Raw genomic sequence first — 14,775 nt, forward strand, 5'->3', positions numbered from 1 at the left:
AGGTGTCCGGTTTCAGACTGGCATGCCCATTCAAAAAGGGACCCTGGTGGCTCCAATCAGCACCGCTGACCGGGCAGTTAAAAGTCCGGTCAGCGGCGCAGCAGGGCGAGAGAAGGCTCCCTGCCTGCCATGGCTCCACGTGGCTCCCGGAAGCAGCAGCATGTCGCCCCTCCAGCTCCTATGCATAGTGGTAACCAGAGGGTTCTGCACGCTGCCCCTCCCCAAGCACCGGCTCTGCAGTTCCCATTGGCTGGGAACCATGGCCAATGGGAGCTGCGGGGGTGGTGCCTGTGGATGGGGCAGCACGCAGAGCCACCTGACTATGCCTCCACGTAGGAGCCAGAAGGGGACATGCCGCTGCTTCCGGTAATCGCCACCTGTAGCCTGCACCCCTGACCCCTCCCCATGCCCAACCCGCGCTGCCCCAGCTCTGATCCCCCTCCCACCCTCTGAGCCCCTCAGTCCCAGCCAGGAGCATCCTCCTGAACCCCAAACCTCTCATCCCCAGCCCCACCCCAGAGCGTTCACCCCCAGCTGGAGCCCTCACCCCCCTGCCCCAGGCCTGATCCCCCTCCTGCCATCTGAACCCCTCAGCTCTAGACCGGAGCCCCCTCCTGCATTCCATCCCCCTCATCCCCAGCCCCACCCCAGAACCCACATCCCTCACCTCCCTGCACCCCAACCCCCTCCTACACCCAAACGCCTCATCCTCAGCTCCACCCTACAGCCCGCACCCCAAGCTAGAGCCCTCACCTACCCTAGCACCCCAATACCCTGCCCCATGAAAATCAGTACTGGGTTTACCATGGTGCCAGAAGGGGCCCCGGCCAGCCCGATCCCCCGGCAGGAAAGCTGCCCCTGCCCCTGTGCCGCCCCCCCCCCCCATTCCCACCCCTGCTCCTCCAAGCCGGGGGAGGAGGTGGAGCGGTGGGGAAGGGGCATGTGATGGGGAAGAGAGGGGGGAAGCAGGGGCAGGGGGGAAGCTGGAGCCCAGCATGTAGCATCCCCTTGGCAGAAGCTGGGGCTCCCGTTAAGCAGGCCCATCGAACCCTCACTCTGAGAAGCCCCACCTCACCTGCATCTGTACCACCCCGATGAGCCCCCCCAGACACTCTCTCCACTGAGCCCCAACCACCTGCACCCCACCACCCAAATGAACCCCACCTCCCCTGCACTGTCCTAGACCCCTCCTGCTGAGCCCAAAAACCTTCACCTGGATCCCTTGCTGAGTGCCATTGCCCCTGCACCTGGAACCCCCGCAATGAGCTTCTGTGCATCCAGATCTCCCACTTAGCCACCTGCATCCAGACTGCCCCACAGAGAACTCTCTTACCCCGACCTGGATCCCCCCACACTAAGTCCCTCTGCACTTGGATCTTGCTGCCAGCCTGAGCCTGCTCACCCACACCTGGTGCACCTGGCACAGGGGGGCAGGGCCCTAGGGTGTTTCAGGGGCAGGCCTGGCCCTTGCACTGTGTCAGGGGCAGGTGTAGCCTCACTGCCAAATCCCTGTCCCAGGGTGGGGTGGGGGGAGGCTGCAGGGTAATCTCCCACCTCCATGCAACCAGTAGCCTGTGCTCCCCACTGCTATGTTGCTGCCTCCACATTTATTTATTGACAAATAAAATTTGCAGAATTTTAAAATATTGTGCACAGAATTTTTAATTTTTTGGTGCAGAGCCCCCCTCAGGAATATGGAGTGCTGTGCGGCTGTGATGGTGGGACTGTGAGGAAGGTGGTGGGCGGTGGGGAGGTCTATGGGTGGGGGGTGCTAGGCGAGCAGTGTGGTGTGCAGGGTGCTGTGCAGTTGTGGTGGGAGGCCAGTGTCAGGGAGGTCTCTGGGAGGGGTGTGGGCTGGGCATAGAGCTCTGTGGTGGAGGTCTCTGTGCCAGGGGGCGCTGGGCATAAGGATGGGGCGCTGGGCGGGGGGGCAGTGTGGGTGCTTGCCCGTCCTCAAGGGGAAGGGGCCTGCTGGCAGCACAGGGATGGGCAGGCCAGTGGGTGTCTGGCAGCTGCTGGTTTGTAAACAGTGCCCTCCTGCTGGGCTGCCCAGAGCAGGGCTGTTCCTGCCATGCCCTTGCCTCATTGCCCCCCAGCCCGCCCTCCACGCTGGAGACTGACCATCCTACCCCTTGGGGGCCCACAGATATGTTTAGTGCTAGGTCCACAAAAAGTTAACCCTGCCCTGATGAAAATGAGTGAGGGGGTTGGAGGGGTGAGAGCAGGTGGGGGACATGGAGTGAGCAGGGAGTGGCGACTCGGAGGAGGGGCGGGGCAAGGGTGTTTAGCCTGGGGCAAGTAGAAAGTTGGGAGGTTCCCTAACAGAAATAGGGGATGCGGCTGCGTGTGTCTCATCTAGAGGGATCAGGCGGGCGTCCCGCTTGGCCCCACCCAGTCCCAGGCCGCGGCCCTCCTCCTCCTCCTGCAGGCGCTGCGGAGACAGGGGCGGGGCAGCCACTGAGCGGGAGATTTGAGCGGCTCCGGAATGGTGGAAGGTCCTGGCTGCGCCCTACACGGGGAGAGGATCCGGGCCCGGGTGCGCCAGGGCCAAGCAGTGCGGGGCGTGCGGGGCAGCGCGCTGCTGCCAGCCCGGCCTGCGGCCCTGGGCCCCGCCGCCTGCACCGGGGTGAGCAGCGGCTGCGGCGGGAGCAGCTCGGGCGGCGCGCGCCAGACGGTAACAGCTGCCCCAGAGCGGGGGGGGGCGGCACAGCACAGCTGCTCGGCCCCCCAGGAGGGAGGCGGCAGCCACACGCCAGATTGCAAAGGGGACTGGTGGGGCCACCCCTGGCTGAGCCCCGCATCGTGGGAGCAGCTAAAAGGGGGAGCGACGCGATGTTTATAGACGCGGGGGGAGCTCCTGCCAATCCCTCTGGCCCCCTATGTAAATAAAGTACAGCGGGAGCGGCTGTCCCTTGCTGCACTTGTGCATGGCTCTGGCGCTTTTCAGTGTCCTCATTGACTTCCTTTGACTCTTTCGAGCGCCGAGCCCAAGCGCTGGGCATTTTACCACACATAACATACACGCCCTTACACAAGTTTCTGAATTTTTTCATGGAATGCTGAGCCTTGTTCCAAGGTCTCAGGACGTGCTGCTCCCTGGCACTTGAGGAGAATCTATGGTGCTTATGCAAGAAAGCCTGATTTCATCCCCCAAGTGTAAATCTTCTCTATGGCTCCTCCAAACAGTCATTGTTTTAATAGCGCCCTCCATCTGTCTTTGGGCACAGAAAAGAAAAGGCATTGCAGCATTGTAATCTTTCAAGTAGGCTGATACAAGGACTAATTCTTTTGCTGCTTCCCCACTAAATACAGTCAGGGTAAAAAGAAAAGGAGTACTTGTGGCACCTTAGAGACTAACCAATTTATTTGAGCATAAGCTTTCTTGAGCTACAGCTCACTTCATCTGATGCATATTGTAGAAAATACAGAAGATGTTTTTATACACACAGACCATGAAAAAAAATGGGTGTTTATCACTACAAAAGGTTTTCTCTCTCCCCACCCTACTCTCCTGCTGGTAATAGCTTATCTAAAGTGATCACTTTCCTTATTAGGCTCTAAGGTGCCACAAGTACTCCTTTTCTTTTTGCGAATACAGACTAACACGGCTGTTACTCTGAAACCAGTCAGGGTAAAGTTTTCAAAAGTACATGTTCATTTTCAAAAGAGATTTAGGCACTTTAAGGGCCAGATTCTTAAAAGAATTCGGGCACCTGAAGATGTGGAGAGATATCTAGTGGGGTTTTTGAAAGTGTCTGTACCCCTGATGGACCATTAAAATTATTTCAGTGGGAATTACATTCCTAGGTGTCTTTTGAAAATTCCACTGGGTGCCTATCTGCATCTTTAGGTACCTAAATACTTTTCAAAATCTTGCCCTATGTGCCTAAATCCTTTAAAAATGAAGGTCAGGCTCCTAAGCCACTTAGTCACTTTTGAAAACTTTACCTTCTCTGTTTAATGCTAGGAAACCAGATTAAGTGGACTTAATTTTAAATAAATGTTGAGAAGGCATTTGTTGCAATACTGTGCTGTATCTGATATAAAGGTTTTACACCAATACAAGTGATGCAGTTGACATTCCTTTTAAGCGTTGAAAGAATGCAAGAGAGCTTTACTAGATTTATAAAAATTCTCTTATAGTTTTGGGGATGATAAAATGTGCCTGACTGATCTGAACTTCAAGCAAGATCATTAGTGTAGCTGACATACTTTGCTTCTGCAAAAATCATTGCAGAGTTAACTACAGCAGAGGTTTCTGGCAGTTGTTTGAGATTTTTCACATTTTTTTTTTTTAAATCAGTGTACCATAATATATTCTTGTCATCAATATAATAAATCAGCCACAGCAAATCTGATGAATTTGAAGAGAAAGAGCAGGAGAAACATGAACCCGTGTAGGAAATAATGAAGGAAATCTTTTCAAGTCACTTTTTTGTCTAATCAAAAAGATGGCAATTGTTTTAATATCATTTGAGTTCAGGAAACCTACAAGGAAAATTGTAGAAGTTGTTGCTGGCATTGGTTGCTTTTTAATTATATAGGGTTCAGAAGTGTACAATAAAAAGCTTAGAAGGAGAATGATACACATTAGCCCACAGAAAAAATACTTCCAGAATTACTTAGTTTTTTAAAAAACACATTAACTAGACAAACTACCATATATACTCGTTCATTAGCCTGTTCGTTTATAAGCCGACCCCCCACGATGGTTAGGTAAAAATAGCTAAAACTGTCTGACCCTTTCATAAGCCGACCCTATATTTCAGGGGTTGGCAAACTTTGGCTCCTGGCCCGTTAGGGTAAGCCACTGCTGGATCGGGACATTTTGTTTACTTGGAGCATCTGCAGGCATGGAGCCCCTCAGCTCCCTGTGGCCGCAGTTTGTCATTCCCAACCAGTGGGAGCTGCGGGAAGTGGTGCACTTCCCACAGCTTCCATTGGCTGGGAATGGTGAACCGCGGCCACAGGGAGCTGAGGGGCTCCATGCCTGCAGACACTCCAGGTAAACAAAATGACAGTGTATTAGATATTAGTTTAAAATGATCAAATTTTGGTGTAGACCCATTTATAAGCCAACCCCTGCTCTTTGATGTGTCATTTTTTACCAAAAATATTCGGCTTATGAATGAGCATATACGGTATTTAACCAAATAAAGAATGGGGTATCTGCTTTCCACGTACTCAGTATGTAATATCTCTGCTAATTTTTATCCATTTTTGTTGCCAATATAAAACTATTCAACAGCATACAAGTTGTGGGGTTTTTGGGATCTTTTGGAGAAAAACCCCACAAGTTGTATGCTATTGAATCTTTTTGTAGAAAAAGATGTTAAAATATACATGACCAGATCTGGTTAATGAGATGTGAAGATTCAGTACTCCATTCCTGATTGCGGAGTTGGCTTTTTTTTGTCAGTTTCTGCACAAGTGTGGGAAACTTGGTGCTTCCCTTACGTTCTAAGCAACGGTAAAGTCACAGAAGGATTTTTTTCTTATGTTTGATATGTAAGCCTACACACAGATTAATGTTCTGTATTAAGGTTCCACGGCAGTGCTCTTGCCCATAACTTTAAAAAGAATGTAGTGCAGGAGATCATGTAATCAATTAATTCTTATAACCTTCTGGTTTCAGGACTTAAATAGTATTTTTACTTTTTGAATAAATTATGCTCTCATGAGTTTAGCAAAGGGGAAAAATAGTAACAGTCATATTCTCAGCTGGTGAAATTCATCTCAGGATGAATTTTCTCTCTGGGCAGAGGACCATCACAAGGTCTGTTCTCCACTTAGTCCTTGTGATGGTCCTCTGCTTCGTGGCCCATGCAAGGACTTAAGTGAGGCATAAAGGGCCTCTGCTTTGGGAAGAATGGAAGGCCTTATCTAAACACAGAAGTTGAAATGGTTTAATTTAAATTCTTTAAAAAACCCATTTAATTGAACCTCTTTTGTGAGTGGAAACTCTTGTTCTGGTTAAACTGATTGCTAATTGACTTAAGATAAACTATAATGAACTTTACATATCTCTAAATAAGTGTCTATACAGGGATTTGCATAGGCTTAAATATATTGTTTTAAAAATTACACCTTGAGACTGATTCAACAGTCTCATAGGCAAAGGCTCATACATTTTCTTTTTTACTTTTCCCTTTGTCAACAGGCAAAGTGATACTGAATACAATAAACAATGGGCTATCCAACTTATTTTGATTGAATAGGTACTTTTATAATTATCGTTAGGAATACTAAGTTACAGGATAATCTATATATAACTTAATTATTTCACAAAGCTATTTAAAAAGAAAAGATAGAGTGAGAAATAACAGTCTTGGTCCTGTTAATAACTCATAATTTTGACACTTCTGTATATATCTCAAAAATAGAGAAATGATTTTAAAATAGTATGGCAAATGAATTGACTAAAATGTCAGCATGGAATTGCTTTAACAGAATAGTTTTTTTGTTAATAAGGAGCAATTGTACCAGACTGACAAAATAGCTGGTCATCTAAGGCAGCAAAATGTAGGTCTAATTGTGTATTCTTTATACAGACTTGAAGTTTTGCCTCAGACCTGTTCATAACTGACATAACTGTTCACTTGGGCTTCTGTCTGTTAGGAGTGGAAAAATGTTAATTTTCTCATAGTAGCACTGGCTTTAGAGATTTTGCAACAATGATGATAGAAGACCTGGATACTTGTGAATTACAAATGTGGCTTTGAAACTAGTCTGATTATGGTAATGCTTGATCCATACACCAAAACATAAACTCTGGAATGCTGTCACTAAAAAGTAGTTCCCTGAGCCAAATTAATCATTAGTGTAAGTACTTATGACTCCATTTGAATAAATGGAGTAACACTTACTATGTGAGTAGTTTCAGAGTAACAGCCGTGTTAATTTTTTACTCAGATCTTTAAAATGATCCATTCCCTTCATTCCTTCACCAGTGTCCCCTTCCCAACACCCTTTTTTCCTAGCTGTTGAAAATCTGATCCTTGAAAAGAAAAGTACTCCTGTGGGGCTATATGCAGATTTTTGCTGGACAACAAGAAGTCTCATCTAGTACACAGAACATATATCAGCATTGTCAGTGGCTCCAATCAGAGGCATTTTGAAAAGGTTTTTGCTTTTAAAATACCAAAAAATGGTATCTCACACTTTGTCCAACAAAATACCCTTCTCAGAACTCCTGAATGGCATTGGTGATTTGGCAGGACACTCTGTAAGTGTCTATAGAGATTTAAGGTGACATTTTATCTGTCAAATTATGTTTTTGTACAAATAATGAATTACTTATCTTTTTTCTAGGATAATATTTTCTGGAAACCAACAGAGCAGAGTAAAATGGGCCAGTGTTTGAATAGCAGTTTACTTTGCAAGTAGTCCCATTGATTTCAGTGGGATGGTTGGAGGGATAAGGTTGTACTCAGTATGATTAAGGGTGGCAGATTTTGTCTGTATAGTTGGGTATTAACTGATGACTGCAAAATTTTGATATTGACTTTAGGACTGTTTCTTTCCTAAACATGTTTTTTTTGTGTGTGTGTGTGTGTGTGAATTTATTTTCAGAATGCTGTGACTGGGAATAAAACCTCCTGCCAGGATTTCCTGAGATTGCTGAAAGGATGTGTGTACACTGGTGTAGAAACTCTGGGGAAGGAGCTTTTTATGTATTTTGGACAGAAAGCATTGAGGTAAGAGAAATTACAGTATTCCCTCTGTATGTATTCTCTAACCATGTACATTTTCAGGGTTTTTTTCCTCAGTACTATCATTTTCAATTATGTGAAAGTTAATTAGTATTGTAGAGAAATTTCTCTACGCAGTTTGTATCTAGGTGCTGGATATACTAGACAGATGACAGTGTGATTCTGCTTTTCCATCATGAAAGGAGGTGATAATGATAACATCACAACCTACTGCTTTATTCTCCTGAAAACAGAGGGTAAGTGCCACTTTATTTCATGAATTGTGTTAGGTATTTCTTAAATAAAATATTCTTAATGAAACTGCAGTTTGTTGTAGGCAGAGCTGGTAGCAGTGCCTAGAGTTACAGCTGCCTAACACTTTCATTATTAGCCCCATTTTCAGTTGCTTATAACTGCCAAACTTTAACTGTTTGGGCTGAAATTGTGCATTCTAGGTGTCTGTCTCAGGCTGATGTTTTTCTGGAAAGTTTAAGTGAAAACAATTCAGTCATTTCTGAGAATGAGGTTAGGGAGAAATAGGTAGCTTCACCAATGTTAAAGACACTTTTTTAAAGAGCTCTAACATTTCCTTGTGGAGTCAGGACTTGAACTTTGGCAGGGGAGGTCTTGTGGTCAGAAAAGTGTCTTGCTGTTCTCATAAAAATCCACCCTGATTTGGCTGAGTTATATTGCTCTAAAAAATGACCATTTGTAGACCCTCAGTTGACCTTGTTAGAGGCTTGCTGATAAAATCTTAGAACATTCCATGTGCAGTGCTGATGCTCTGCCGCACAGAGCTCTCTTCAAGCCAATTGTACTGAGCAGGCCCCACGCCTTCTACATGGTAGGCTCAGAGCTAGAACTGTGGATGGGAACAGGCATTCAATAACAAACACTCCCCTCACTCTTCAGTCTAGGGGAAATTACTAGAAGGAGATCATTAGCTCTAGGCTCAGCTCTTCCGCTGACTGGAATGTTTAATTCTGTGCACTTCACAACCCTTATTACTGAGCCAGACCTCAGGCAGGCAAGTATTGTTTCCTAATTTTATAAATGAAGGAACTGAGAGGTTGTACAAGGTCACTTCTGGCAGTGCTAGGAATAGAACCCAGGGCTTATCCACTTAGCCATACTTTCTTTAAGAATGAATGCATCAAATATATGTGCCTGCCTGTGATATCTAAGCATTAGACCACACTCCCTGCCAGCCACAAGACTAGAATTAGGATTTCCGATTCATAAGAAAAAAAGAACGACCATATTGCTCCATCTACCCAATATCCTGTCTTCCAGTAGTGGCCAATGCCAGGTGCCACAGAGGGAATGAACAGAACAGGTAATCATCAAGTGATCCATTCCCTGTCACCCATTCCCAGCTTCTGGCAAACAGAGGCTTGAGACACCATCCCTGCCTATCCTGGCTAATACCCATTGATGGTTGGACCTATCCTCCATGAACTTACCTAGTTTTCTTTTTTTTAACCCTGTAAAAGTCTTGGCCTTTACAACATCCTCTGGCAAGGAGTTCCACAGGTTGACTGTGCGTTGTGTGAAGAAATACTTCCTTTTGTTTGTTTTAAACCTGCTGCCTATTAATTTCATTTCTCCACGCCAGTCATGATTTGATTGATCTCTATCATATCTCTCCTTCGTCATTTCTTTTCTAAGCTGAAAAGTCCCAGTTTTATTAATCTCTCCTTGTACGGAAGCCATTCCATACCCCTAATTATTTTTGTTGCCCTTTTCTGAACCTTTTCCAATTCCAGTATATCTTTTTTGAGATGAGGCGACCACATCTGTATACAGTATTCAAGATGTGGGCATACCATGGATGTATGTAGAGGCAATATGATATTTTCTGTTTTATTATCCATCCCTTTCTTAATGATTCCCAACATCGTGTTCGCTTTTTGAACTGCTGTGCACATTGAGTGGATGCTTTCAAAGAACTATCCCCAATGACTCCAATATCTATTTCTTGAGAGTTGTAACAGCTAATTTAGTCCCCATCAATTTATATGTATAGTTGGGATTATGTTTTCCAATGTGCATTACTTTGCATTTATCAACATTGAATTTCTTCTGCTATTTTGTTGCCCAGTCATCCAGTTTTGTGAGATCCTTTTGTAGCTCTTCGCAGTCTGCTTGGGACTTAACTATCTTGAGTAGTTTTGTATCATGTGCAAATTTTGCCACCTCACTGTTTACCCCTTTTTCCAGATAATCTATGAATATGTTGAATAGGACTGGTCCCAGTACAGACCCCTGGGAGACACCACTATTTACCTCTCTCCATTCTGAAAACTGACCATTTATTCCTACTCTCTGTTCCCTGTGTTTTTAACCTGTTACCAGTCCATGAGAGGACCTTTGCTTTTATCCCATGACAGCTTAGTTTGCTTAAGAGTCTTTGGTGAGGGACCTTGTCAAAGGCTTTCTGATAATCTAAGTATTCTATATCCAGTGGACATTGTCCACATGCTTGTTGACTCCCTCAAAGAATTCTAGTAGATTGGTGAGGCATGATTTCCTTTTACAAAAACCATGTTGACTCTTCCCCAACAAATTATGTTCATCTATGTGTCTAACAATTTTGTTCTTTACTATAGTTTCAACTAGTTTGCGCAGTACTGAAGGCAGGCTTACCAGCCTGTAATTGCTGGGATCACCTCTGGAGCCCTTTTTAAAAATTGCTGTCACATTAGCTATCCAACACTTCTAGTCATTGGCAAAGCATGTCACATTCCCTTCTAGTGGCTGGTCCACATACAAGGGAACAGCATACTGTTGCTCCAACTTCTCTTTTAGCTCAAGTGGTTGAGTTCTGTGCTGTGGATCTAAAGGTCTTGGGTTCCACCCATACTGATCACTGATAGAATTTCTGTTGATTCAGTTTGCTTTAAAAAAAAAAAATCACACACCTAGAAAATGACATACAAAAACATTAAGGTGGTAGAGTAAAGCACTCAAAAGTTAGGAAATAAATGACAGAATTGTGATTGTCCATATAAACTGGACAGTGATGAGGCGGAGGGTTGTAAGAAGAGAGAGAATATTTTCTTGTGGCAAAGTCTGAGAGTTGGCAGAGCTGGCTTCTAGTCCTTGCTTTGCTCCAGACTTTCTATTTGATGTTAGGCAAGACTGGATGATATTACACATGCACAAGGAGGTCAAATCAAGCTCTCATAATCAATATTAATTCTGGTACTTCTTAAATGATGAGTGTTTGGCTTTGCATTCTTAACATTCCTTTTGTGTGTAATAAACAAATACACTATGGTATTCCCACCGGATGGTAACCAAAATGAGCCCACCCAATTTTTTAAAAAAAGTCTTCCACAGACTTCACAGCACAAAAAGTAAGACTTCTAAAATTGGTAACACTTACATGACATTTGTTGTAATTTTCTAAACTTTAATGGTTTGCTCATAATCAATATACTAAAGAGTCTAAAAATACTTTATGTAGATAACTCCCAATGATTTCCATTCAAATAGTGGCTACTCAGCGCCTCTGAAAATTGGGCTCATACTGTTTAAGGATCTAATTATAGTTCTCCCTGTTTCCAGTGTAGCATGCAATATGTGCATTGCAAATGTCTACTGCAATGCACGTGAAATGTGTCAAACCTAAACTAAAACGTTTGGGGTGACTCTTTTGAAAAACAAGCAGAAAACCTAGTTTATATGGTCTGTAGTGTAATATAAACAACTAGAGTTCTCAGATATTTAACATGAATATGAAACATGCATTAACTAAAATTTTCTTTATCAACAATACCATTTTGCAAAAGTTATTTTCATTGTATGTCTATTAAAAAAAGAGAGAGTATGTGCCCCCATTGTAGTATAAGAATACAATCCTATGGCACTGCAGGATTTTAAGTAATCTTAATTTTTAAACTACCTTTTAAAATTAGTTACTGAAAGTATGTGATCAAAGCTTTAAGTATAACAATTACAATTATGTAGATGCTTCATTTAGCCCTTTCTGTTACTTTTGAATCCTGGTCTGAAAATTAAAGGATGTCTAACACTGGAAACTGATGTTCCTTGTTGTTGTTTTTTTTAAATGTTTGTCCACTCAATCACATCACTAACTGCTCTGGACTGCCTTTATAAATTGCACTTATGAAATTCATCCTGAAGCTAGCAGGCAGACATTCCTTATTACCATGGAAAAATGACCGTAAAATTGTTCTTTTAAAGCTGGACTGTGTACAACTCTAACACAAGTGAGTGTGCAAGGGAGGAGCTGGGAAGGGCCCAAGGAAACACTTGCTCTTTGGCCAAGAGCCAAACACTGTAGATTTCTGTCTCCCTCACTTCAGGGAAAAGGAAGATCTGACCATGAAATCCTCTATGCCGATTGAATGACTTATAAATGAACAAGGTACATCATGGATAACAATTAGCACATGAGGGAAATTTAATTTTTTGTTGAATTTGTGATCCCCCTATTACTGATAAATGGGACAGTACAATCCACTTCCTGATTAATGAACAATAATGTCAGGGAATAATTCTTTTGAGGAATTTCTTTCATCTGAGAACAAGCATCCAATAGTAGTAGTAATAGAACAGGTGCAGTGAATTCACCAAAGGCCACAGCGTAAGCAGAATTTGAACTTATCTGCTACGTTTTCCTTGATTTTGTATTTCCTCTTAGTTGATTTTTGAGGATTACCATTAGATATTTTTGTGTTATGGTAGTGTCTTTTAAAAGTAAGAAATAAATTAATCAGTTAAAATCTGAAGAGGTGAGTGGTGGGGAATCTTGTAAATTAGCACAGTTTGTAGATGCATTTTACCAGTGACTAGAGACTAATTTGCTCTAGAGTAAAGAAAATGACAGTTAGGGTTGTGAGAGATATATACAAAAGATGTTCCGACAATCTGTTTTCTTCAGAATAACCCTTGAACCTCACCTGAATAAGTCCATCTGGAAATCTTCAAGAACCTATAAAAATACAGATATTTTTATTTTCTTTAAAAAAGGCAAAACCTAGACACACTCCCATGTGGAAAGGATTCTGATTTGTAGAGCCCAAATAAAATGCCATTAAAAGCAGTGGAAAGATTCCCATTGATTTCATTGGGAGTTAGATCCAGGACTTTAATGCACCCTTCTAATAAAATTCTGTTACCAGTTTTTTTCTTGTTCCTATAACATAGTTTGTGCTGTTACTGAGCAACTATTTTCTAGGAACTAATGAGAGCTTTGCAATTAAAAAACAAACAAAACCTCCAAGAACTTAAGTCTTGTACACAACTGAACAGTTACAACAGCTCAGTTTTTTTCTATTAAAAAATATTGAGCTTTTTAACACTAGCTGTCATCAAACAGCAGAACCAAGATTTCAATTAAAGTAGGTCCATCCTACTTTCTGCTTAATTAAAATGACAAAAATGCTATATTTCATTGTTTCAGCACATCAGGGATAATGAGGCACGCTGGCGTGGAATTTGTAAAGTTCTTAAGGCTTTTAATAGAAAAGAAATTTATGCATAGAAGTGATTGTGAAATATTTTATTACTGTAGCTATAACTGAGAAGTAGTTGTGACAGCTAATCGTTGTGACAGTAGTGTACCTTTAAACAGGGCACTGGGCCTCCATAAGTGAGACACTTAATTACAAACATGTACGTTATTTTTTTTCTTATCAAGAACTTTTGGGAAATGTTAAATGCATTTATGATTGATAGCACGACACAGAGTTTAAAGCCTACATTTAAAAAAATCCCCAAAACTGCTTAATCTTGTGCAATGCTATAATATCGCACCAGAGAATTGGAAGCATATAGCAGTAACAACTACTTCCAAAATAGTTATATTTATTAACTTAACTCAACTCAACTGAACGATAAGAAAAAGCTTCTGAAAGGCACAATATACTTCTTGAGAATCAGTTTACAATGCTGCTCTTCTTTTGGATTTGTAATCAATTACTAACAATGTAGTTTGTCAATATTTATTAATTGATACACTGTTGCCTTTAAGTTAACTGTAAATATTTTTTTTAAAACCATCCTTCCAGTACTTATGGAAAAATAAGAGTAAACAGATGTGTGGCATTACAGGGGACGGATTAAAAACAAATAGATGTTTGAGATGTTGTCTTTGTTCCAGGCCTTCTCCCCCTCACCTCCCCCAAACCATAAAATAATTAACCTTCCTCTGGAAAAAAAAAATGTTGTTTTTAAAGGAGAAGCTTAGAAATAAGACTTCCCTTTGAGGACATGGGGTATATACGATATGTTTGGACTAACTTGTGAAGGAATACTTTAATCAGGGCTGCAAATCAGATTTACTTGTCCTTTGCTCAATACACTGATACCAAGTAGAATATTGCATCAAATTCAAGATCTCTGTCCTCATTTTAAAAGCATTGAATGATCTGCACTTGGGGTACCTAAAAGATATATCAAGCTCTGGACAACTCCACTCCTTTGGCACGTTGCCTCAAGAGTAAAACTCATCAGTGAAGGAGGCAGATCTTTCTGTGTGCTGGCTTAAGACTGGAATTTCTGCAGTGTCTAACAACCACCTCAAACGTCTTCACTTCATATTTTTTGTGCCTTCAGTCCTCAACCTCACCTTAACTAATAAACACCAGCACTTATTTTTAAATAATAATTTTTAAGAATTTTAAAAACCTAAACAATCTTTGCCCTGGCGAGAGGTGGGAAAAACAAAGAACCAGCTACGCACAGGACAGATGCTAGTCATATTGTTTTGAGGACAACTGGAAGGTGCTCGATATGGTGAAAGTTGTGGTAGTGAAATAGCTGGCAATTTTGTCTTCTATATTGGATCATTATACTTGGCAGAAGAAGTGCTGATAGAATATTCTTTGAGAAGAACATTGTTCTTGTTTTAGTGAGTCTTGTTTTCTTTCTTGCTGACTCATTTTAAAATTAAGTGTATTTTTTCCCATTGTCCCTGGAGGAGCCTGCCAGGGGCTGTAAGAGTGCAGAAGTACAGGTGAAGAAACTCCCAGGATGCTGCACTGTATTGTTGCACAAACATGTTTCAAATTTAAATCATTAACTGAATGATTGGTTATATAAAGATCTAATAAAG

General features: G+C 42.5%; 1 protein-coding gene across 7 annotated transcripts in view; it reads left to right on the top strand.

Moving 5' to 3' along the window:
• Positions 1–2,313: 2,313 nt before the first annotated feature.
• Positions 2,314–14,775, top strand: part of NEIL3 (nei like DNA glycosylase 3) — a 36,696-nt gene continuing 24,234 nt past the window's right edge. The window contains exons 1-2 of one of the 7 annotated variants that reach the window (XM_037897573.2): positions 2,314–2,626; positions 7,573–7,697. In XM_037897573.2, the coding sequence (XP_037753501.1) occupies positions 2,486–2,626; positions 7,573–7,697 (266 nt within the window). In that variant the 5' untranslated portion in view covers positions 2,314–2,485. Of the gene's footprint in view, positions 2,675–7,572; positions 7,698–7,829; positions 7,949–14,775 lie in introns of those variants that run through there. The other 6 variants (XM_043546018.1, XM_037897574.2, XM_043546019.1 and 3 more) reach the window with 6 other exon arrangements.

Source organism: Chelonia mydas, chromosome 4 (genome assembly GCF_015237465.2).
Source record: "Chelonia mydas isolate rCheMyd1 chromosome 4, rCheMyd1.pri.v2, whole genome shotgun sequence".
Taxonomy (NCBI): domain Eukaryota; kingdom Metazoa; phylum Chordata; order Testudines; family Cheloniidae; genus Chelonia; species Chelonia mydas.